This window comes from Nicotiana attenuata, unplaced genomic scaffold (assembly GCF_001879085.1).
Source record: "Nicotiana attenuata strain UT unplaced genomic scaffold, NIATTr2, whole genome shotgun sequence".
NCBI classification, from domain to species: Eukaryota; Viridiplantae; Streptophyta; class Magnoliopsida; order Solanales; family Solanaceae; genus Nicotiana; species Nicotiana attenuata.
Genome location: NW_017674524.1, coordinates 53,436 through 62,747, shown reverse-complemented (window position 1 = coordinate 62,747; position 9,312 = coordinate 53,436). Strand labels below are relative to the sequence as shown.

The 9,312-nt window shown below is 34.7% G+C and overlaps 1 protein-coding gene across 6 annotated transcripts in view; it reads right to left on the bottom strand.

Annotated features, from left to right (window-relative positions):
• The window catches only part of LOC109218814, an 18,316-nt gene that overhangs the window by 4,852 nt on the left and 4,152 nt on the right, over nucleotides 1–9,312 (bottom strand). For all 6 annotated transcript variants that reach the window (XM_019383204.1, XM_019383202.1, XM_019383203.1 and 3 more), the window contains 7 exons: nucleotides 9,073–9,144; nucleotides 7,017–7,089; nucleotides 6,488–6,525; nucleotides 6,294–6,401; nucleotides 1,403–1,513; nucleotides 1,232–1,312; nucleotides 1,052–1,120 (listed from right to left, as the gene is read on the bottom strand). In XM_019383204.1, the coding sequence (XP_019238749.1) occupies nucleotides 1,052–1,120; nucleotides 1,232–1,312; nucleotides 1,403–1,513; nucleotides 6,294–6,401; nucleotides 6,488–6,525; nucleotides 7,017–7,089; nucleotides 9,073–9,144 (552 nt within the window). The remainder of the gene's footprint in view (nucleotides 1–1,051; nucleotides 1,121–1,231; nucleotides 1,313–1,402; nucleotides 1,514–6,293; nucleotides 6,402–6,487; nucleotides 6,526–7,016; nucleotides 7,090–9,072; nucleotides 9,145–9,312) is intronic.

The window sequence follows — 9,312 nt, the reverse complement described above, 5'->3', positions numbered from 1 at the left end:
GTTTACAAAGAGCTTCAATGGGTTATTTTTGCATCATATCGAAGAGTTGACAATGAAGACAGAGGATCATTTTAATAAAATAAATGCACTTAAAAATACTAAGAACTCTTTTATTACCTTTTTTTGTTTTAAAAACATTGTACTTGCATAACATTGGCATGAGATGAGTTTTTTTTCCTGATAAATATTGGCATGAGATGAGTTTATATTGAGTAACATGGTCAGTGAGGATCCTATACACGACCCCAACTTGTTTGGGACTGAGGTGTAGTTGTTGTTATATTGTTTTGAAAAGCACTCTGACAAACTTTTGCGGGCTATAAGATGACTTCTTGATTAAGAAAACAACCGATCCTCAAAAGAAAAGTAAAATTTAGTTCAATGGCACAATGTCATTTAACTTAATATGAAGAAAAATAAGGCAAAGGAAGGATCTGCTATCTGGATCAAAGAAGATAAATTTGTTTCTTTCCACATTATACTTTCCCCCGGAAGCAAGGGGGTGAAAAAACTTCTTAGATCGATTAAAGTTGTACCACAAATTTCTGTACTTCTAGGAAACTACTGGGGTTTGGTACTATTTTAAAACAATGAACTTGAACATATACACTTGGTTATCTCAATTGTCAAATAGCCATCACTCAAAAATGGCTCAATATACCAGTGCTCCATCTCTGGAAACTGAAAATGTTCAATCATTAGGTGTTGAATAACACATTCTGGAGGAGCTTTAACCCAAATTTGAAATTCAAAATAGTTAATTTGTTTATTTGTTCTAGGTTTTTTATTTTGAAGACATTATAATCAGACATTAAAATAATATCACATTTGATATACATGAATATAAGAAATCAATGATTTGCACCTAAAAGTTGCCAGAGGGCACAAAAGAAGGTAGCATTCACCAAAATTACAGGGGGGGAGTGAAATTAGTAACTAGAGCAGGAGTAGAACATCCACAAGTTGAAGGGACTTCCACACAAATGCCAAATTGATCAACTCCAAGAAAGAAAGTCAAACTCATACTAACAATGACAGCGGCTAAACTTACAGATCGCTTATCGAAGTAAACGAATCCAATGGTGGAGCTACCTTTCCTGGATAGAGCTATCCTCTCTACCTGAGATATATTAACCACATGTATGGAAGAAGTCATCAGTGTTCAATTTTTTTGAAATTTTTAATGCAACTAATAGGCGAAACATCAAAATGAAATTGCAAGGTATAATACATTGCCAAAGGGCTGAAAGAGCTTCTTCAAGTAATCTTCATCAGCACCAGGAGGTAAATTTCTAACGAAGGCTGCTTTGATCTGACAATCCAAACGAAGGTAAGGTGAAAATAACAGAAATCTAAGGATTTTCATTCTATAAGTATCGTAAAAGGGAAGAGAGGAAAAAACCTGAGCAAGTTCATTGGGATCAGGTTCCTCAGCCCACTGTACAGATGGATGTAACTTGCCATCAATGAGAAAATCGGATTGGGAGCCTACCCGAAAAGCACGAGCCGCAGCCTGTGATTGAGAATTTTGAAGGAAGTTTATATTTGGGATTTGTTTTCATTAGAGTAGCATATTCATAATGGGGTGAAAAGTATTGGATTTTATTGAATTATTTATTTGGCAGGGACCAATGATTACAGCACTATATTCAAGAGTTTTGGGCAACAAGACGGTGAAGCAGTTTGAGTGGAGAAGACAAGGACAAATTATTTGAAGTATGAATTAATACATATTCCTTCTGCTCTGATTCTTACTGAAGATTTTGATCTATGAACTTGCACAGCAAGATACAGTAATTTTAGCTCGGGAAAGGCAACAGATTAAAGGCCAAATGAGGGTTCCAATCCACCATGAAGATATTTTGACCCAACTTGCCGTAAATTGAGCATATTACATAATCATATGAAGTTGGTTAAGTTCATAGTCGAGGATTAACAAAATTTTGTTTCTCACTTACAAGCTATCTCAAATGAGGCCGACACAGAGGTTGACATTATAGCATCGAAGATGAGTTTTTTTTTTGTTTTTTTTTTTTTTTGACAAATGACATTGAGACTGGGATTTGTGGATATTAGCATCTCTTTGCTATTTCAACAACACTATGTCTTAATCCTAAACTAGCTGGGATCGGTATATGAAATCATCTGCATCTTATGATAAATCAGAAAATAAGAGCTAATATCCATAAGATCATAGCTTCATTTAAGATTAACAATTGTTCTAGAACTACTTAGGTACAATTGAATCATTAATGACTAAGAATCTACAAGTTTATTAACAGCTAGAAGAATCAAGAAAATAACAGAAAACATTGATTCCAGAATGTAACTTCAACAGAGTGCCTATTTACACATTTTTTTTTGAGCATTATCTATGTAAAACATGAAAATATTACAGACAAGACTAGGAATCAACATAAAAAGATAGACTGTGCAACAATAGTAAAGAGTTGGTTTGATTCTTCCTGCATTTCAAAATTAATATCTAGTTATGACATGGCACTGGTAGGCCTGAGCAAAGATACAGAGGTTTGAAGCTGGAAAAATGTAGGAACTTTCACTTTTTCTTTTGGCGGAATTTGATTAAAAATTACCTTTTAGGAAGAGCGAGAGTTACTTTGAACAGACAACAAAACAAAGATTGAGACTCGGCTTAGGACCTAGGAGCAGTATATTATCATGTTATAAGGAAATTAATTAAATTGCATAAAAATTTGTTTTCAATAGGAAAAGTCAAGTAAATAATTCAAGAATATGGGTAGAAAATTGGACAGCTTTTATAAGCTTGAATTGTTAACACATGTGAATAATGTTTGGACTTCTACATTGGTCAAATAATATTTGGTATATTCTATTTGTATAAGTATGTCAGACATTTGAAATATACCTAAGAGAGAGAGTGTGACTGAAAGAAACTGAAGCAACTGGTCAAGCTAACTGGATGGGTTATAACAAAGGCTAGAGAATCTAGACACCTAATAGCAAGAGGAAATAGGTCAAGATCCAGAGAAAAGAACAGTGTGACCTAAAGTATGAGAAAAATACAATAAGTTACTGCATGGAGACTCCAAGTATGTGAAATGATATTGTTAATATCATACTCCAGGAAAATATTGTTTGTCATGGAATCCATGAGAGAGACAGCAGGCAGCAAAGGAGCCCAATAGCAGCAAGAGACAGACCATTTTCACGACATAGAATAACTACTAGAAAAGGAAGTTCAAACTGAAAGAAAATAGTTTACAACCTCTAGCAGATTACGAGTGTTAGACAACATAATTCATCTTCTCCCAACCAACATATATCAAAGAGACATATCTTCTCCTCAATAGTGATAATACACATAGCTTCTTGTTGGAATTTTTGCACAACCATGAGATATATAGAAGAATAGCTTGTGCATTTGAAATATTTTCACAGGAATCTTTAAAGTCTGCTTAGATACTTGTATGCCACTATAGGGAGAAGTGTAAAATTTAAATAACATTTAGTTATAGAGGCTTCTTGTTGGAATTTTTGCACAACCATGAGATATATAGAAGAATAGCTTGTGCATTTGAAATATTTTCACAGGAATCTTTAAAGTCTGCTTAGATACTTGTATGCCACTATAGGGAGAAGTGTAAAATTTAAATAACATTTAGTTATAGAGAATCTCTACTTAAAAATCAACCCAAATAAAATGAAAGGGATAAGGAGGATTCATAGCAGATCCAGGTAGTTTGGGTTGAGATATAGTTGATTGATACGAGATATACAGACATTTATATCTACTAATTATATCAGTGGCTGAACGTTATTTTTCCTCAGGTGTCTATCAAGTCAGTGATGATGTACTTGAATGGTTGGGCATCTCACACATATGGAGCTACATGTTTTGCAAGAATCACAAGATTCTGGGATTCACAAGTAATAATAGAAGCATCAGGAAAAGTGATGCATCCAAGACGTGTTATTTTTACTTTACAATATTACTCAGGATGTTAGCCACAAATTAGCTCGAAAGCAAAGGTGGAGAATATTAGCAACTTGTACAGATTTTCAAGTGCATAGACGAATCACCTCTGATATTTTGGTTTACCCTTGGAAGAAAATCAGAAACTGTGCCGTGGAATCCGGCAACTGTGAAGGTTGAGAAAACCTTAGAAGGACGTAAATCAAGTACTTGCCTAATGAAGGAAGGAGGTTTTAAGCAAAGTACACAGTCTAGCTTTTCCACGTACTACATGTCTTTGATGCACATATCCACAGCAATAGTGGGAATATTTTAAGAGAAAACAAGGAAATTTCTTGAGGGATTCAACAAGAAGAGTAGAAAGTTTCCATTGACAAGGAAGATAGCAACTTCTTGCAAGGGTGTGAGAGAGCTGAGGGTCTTAACAAGGCTCCACTAGGAAAGTGGATATGGAGGTTTAGATACAATTCTGGCATTATGTAACGTGTCATAGCAGACAAATACGGAGTTTAAGAAGTGGTCAGAGAACTGCTTAGATTTCAATGCCATATAGTGGGGAGGACTATGGCAGTGTATAATGAAACTGTGAGAGGAGTTTACAGGGAATGTCAATTTCTAAATGGGAAATTCAGCCCTGGACAATATTGGAGATAGATGATGTGATTATTCTGTCCATCACTTATCCAGCTATTTACTCAATCTCATGTCAGCATAAACTAAATGTTATTATACAGATTAGTGGAAAGAAAGGTTCTGCGGGATTGAAAAGTTGAAGAACCCCCAAAACCTCCTTGACCTGTTGTATAAGCAGAGATCTCAATCACACATCAGGACACGTGGAGATGAAACACAGAATGTTGTCCTTTTCACAATAAGGTTGTTTATCATAGGTTGATGAGAAGGGAGAACAAATTCTCCTTTGAATGATTAGCTGCATGTGAAGTCCTAGTCACAATAAAGATTTTGAGGAAAAGGAAGATAAAACCAGATTATCTAGTCGTTATGTCTAAAAAGGCAGGGGAGGATGTGAATTATCTATTACTACAGTCAAGTGGCACATCTATTATGGTACAAGCTTGGAATTGGTTGGGTGATGCCGAGCACCCTCAAAACCATGCTACATATGTAGGAACAGAAGGAGGAGAAGCAGAGCATTGAAATCGACCCCCTGACTAATCACTTGTGGACAATATAGAGAGTGAAATCGACAAGCTTTAAGGAATGAAAATTACTTATGTAAAGATTAGGAGATTTCTCTTTTTCTTATAGTATATGTTTAAAGTACCTATGAGGTAACAGTTAGCATAAATGGTTGGATGCTCTTGTAAAGAATCATACTCTTATTTCAAGTTCTCTACCTTTGTTTATTTTTTGCATATTTTCCTTTTAAAGCAATAAAACTAATAATTTATCCAATAAAATAAAAAGAAAAGGGAATATATTAATACATTGAAGGGAAGGAAAAAGAAACCATTAACAACACATCATCTTTGATCTTACTTGCACCAGACAAGGGAAGCATATTGTTTCAGATAAGCAACTTAACAATAAACTAAGGCACCAGACAAGGAAAGCATATTGTTTCAGGGAACAATAAATTGAGGCGATAGCACTTCAGAACTTATGATCCATCAACGTCATTCTAGGCATACTCAAAGTTATAGATGAAAACATGGATACTGGAACACTGGAGACATCAACGATCAGATATTGGAAGTCCATATAGAGATATCAGCTCTGGAGATACTAAAAGTGAAAACAACATTAGATGTACAAAAAGATGACAGTACTTTTATCAGTTTAGTTGATATAGAAATTGTATAGCATTACGCTTAGGATTCATATTAATATATGGAACTTTTATTTTTCCTTTTTAGTATCCAATAGCCATATTAATTATCAATTCTTAAAGAGTTTCTCATTAGCACATGTATCATTTTAATGTGGTGTACATAATTTTGTAGAGAACAAAATTTGCAGCTTTTGTTTCACGTTTTAGAATGTCGCATATGCATTTGAAAAGAATGCTCGCGTCATATTTTTATAGCTGAATTTCCCAATCTGTAATAACATGTCTGAGAGTTTTTTCTTCTTTATTTTTTCGATAAGGTGAGGTTAATAAAATGTCTGAGAGTTTGTTTCATTAAGGGAGATTCCTCAAGAATATAGGCATCATAATTTGGTTCTGGAACTGAGAATCAAAACCACGAACCTGAGCTTCTATCCTGTAGTATTTAAGATGCAACAATATGAGTAAAAAGTGATGTTACAACAAGGTTAAAATAATTCAACCACCATAATACTAATTAATAATGTAAAACATAGACAGAGGCATTACAGCATGAGATGGGAATTTCACGAAAGCAAAACCCCGATTCTGTTGCTTCTGACCAGGTTGGACATCTCCAAGAAGTGCAAGATCAACAGATACAGCATCTGGAAAAACCTAGAGAGAGAGAGAGGGGGAGATGGATATTCAACAATATTTCAAGAGATTAAGAAAAGTGCACTGTAAGCAGTTAAAAGGTGTACCTGGTGCACAATACTCTCAAATTCCTCGGCACCCCAACCTTGAAATAGTCCAAACAAGCAATAAGGAAAGCACACAAACAAAGAAAAATTGTCTCTTGCTCAAGTGCCAGAAACCAAAAGTAGAAGGAAGATGATTTAAGGCTCAAATTCACAACTCCAGCAAAGAAAATGTATCCTAGTAAACTACAAGAGTACAAAGCCCATAATGAATGAGAAAAAGAAAAAGAAACAATTTAACTGTCAAATTCATAATCCAGATATAGAGTATACTGTAATAAACTACAAGCGTGAAAAGCCAATTATTATATAGCACCTGCATAACCAGAGTAGCAGCAAGACAATGGATATTTATGAAAGATCAGCCCGTAAAATTGTAATATAATGCTAACTCCTCGTATGTTCAACATATCTTCTATGTAATAGCATCTTCTATGTATTGTCATTAAAGAACTTCTCCAGTGTCACAGAAAGACCCTAATTAAATCAGGCAATAACTCTTGGACAACAAGATTTGCAAGATAAGACGAACCTTTGTTAAGATTTCCAAGAAATAAAGTGTCCTGCTCAACTGAGGGGCGAACCCCGATTTTCTTCCCATCCAGCTGAAATAATAGCCACAAAATAAATCTAATATAATAGGGAGAAAAAAATTCCACTTTTAAACAGAATACAAGCAACCAAACTCATAGCAGGATGACAATCTTTGAGGATCTTCCAAACATTTCATACTAAGAGAGAAGTAACTTTATCCAGTCACCGAGTTTCAAACCGTGAGCAACTGGCCCTCGGGGATTTCTCGGTCATCAAAAGAAAAATTAGTAATGGGTAATATGAGCCGAATAAATTGAACATTGGTCCGTGAAATTATCTTTATGCCATCAATATAGTAAAACTAACTTAATACATTGCACAAAAACACAATACAGTGAACAAGGGAACTCCCCATTTCCCTGAGAGTAGACTAAGTAAAACTTGAGAAGTGAACATATCAATCGTATGCATAAAGCTTATTGATAACATTTCCAATACTTCTCCTCAATTTGAGGCATAAAAATACTAGTACTCACCAAGCTTGTTAAAATATACAATGACTTCAAGGTCCCCTTAGAGGCTTTGTTGAGATGTTTGTTAGTTGTTCATGGAGATAACAGATTCAATTACTATTTCCTTGAAAAGAACCTTTTTACCCAAATAAATTGGCAGGCCACATATATGCTCAGGTGCTTCATGAAAAATCGAATAGAGGTTGTGCACAATGCTGCTTGATTATCACAACATAATCTTATTCGTTTAGAGTCTCCAAACTTCAAAGCTATAAGCAATTGTATAATCCATAGTAACTATAACCATGGGCTGAAACTTGCCTTATGTGCTAAAAACAACGTTATGTTTCTTAATTTTCCATGATATCTAGTCACCAGCAGAAAAGACATAGTATCCAGATATAAATAGTTGATCAATAGGAGAATCAACCCAATTTGCGTCAGAGTATCCTACATCTTGAGAATTTCAGTTGTCTTTGCGTAGTAACATTTAGCTTGGTGCTTTACTAATGTGTCATAGTTCATACAACAGCATCCCAATAATGAGCATTTGGAGAGCATGAATTGACAAACTACGACCACAGCAAAAGAAGGGCCTGATATGGTAATAGGAAGGTAGTTTAATGTACCAACCAACCTTTTGTTACCTGTTAAGATCTACATACGCTCCCCCTGATATGATAGGGGTTTACTATTTGGATCTATGGAACTATTAACACGTCTACGGTCTATAACTATCAATAGGTCTTTAGTCCAGCGTACAGTTTTTTACTAGACTAACATTACACTATGTTATCGAATATAACAGATAATCTAATGAATTGTACGTGCAAAGCCCTTTATTAAAGTTTCTACGTCCTACTCAGATGTACTACATAATGCCCATAAACTATTTGCTACTTAATTTTTTTGATGGAAAACTATTTGCTACTTAATTAATAAGTAAAGAGATATCCTAACAAAACAAAGGCGTCCATAGTTGAACAAATACCAAATTAGGTGTCCATAGCTATCCAAAGAACGAAAAAGAAAGTAAAAAGGAAAAAGAGAAACAAAAAACATAGAACAAATCAGTTGCTCCAATTGCTGGCACAAAAATCATGTATCCGACGGATGAACTTTCAATAAAGCAAGATGTGTAATTCAAGCTTATCTTCGTGAAGAAAAATATCAAAGTAATGAGCTAAAGTGTCAAAATGTCAAGAAATAGTTATACAGCAATCTTTTATTCTAGGGAAAAATCCATATTCTAAGTAAAGCGCAACTCTTTTTAATATTCTTTTACGAGGACCAATTCTTGAATCAACAGAAGGCATATCTTTGACAATGATGTAAGCCATCAAGTAAAAGATTCTGTTAGTTACTAGGAATATTATACTATTGCTTATAGTTCTCTTAATTATCCAAGCAAGTGGTCGTCTTATGTACATGCATGAGCAATAAGAGCATCGCACATGCAAGTTGATAGGAATAAATGAAAATGTAAGAGTTTATCAAGACAAGTCAATGAAATATCTAATGCATCTATCATGAGGCTTTTACCACATATCCAGATTTTTCCTTCAGAGCTTTGTCAGCAGCATATTTTGTTGCAAATCGTACAAAGCAAAATCCCTGTCATCATTCATAACAAATTAAAGGTACAACATTAGCATCTAAACCTTCATTTTTCTATTGTCGCTTTTCATTTCTTATTCTTCTCTTTTAGCTTTGGTTTTTTTCTTTTTTTTTAGGGGGGGGGGGGGGGGGTCGGGGGGGGTATCGAGTTGTAGTAATTACGAG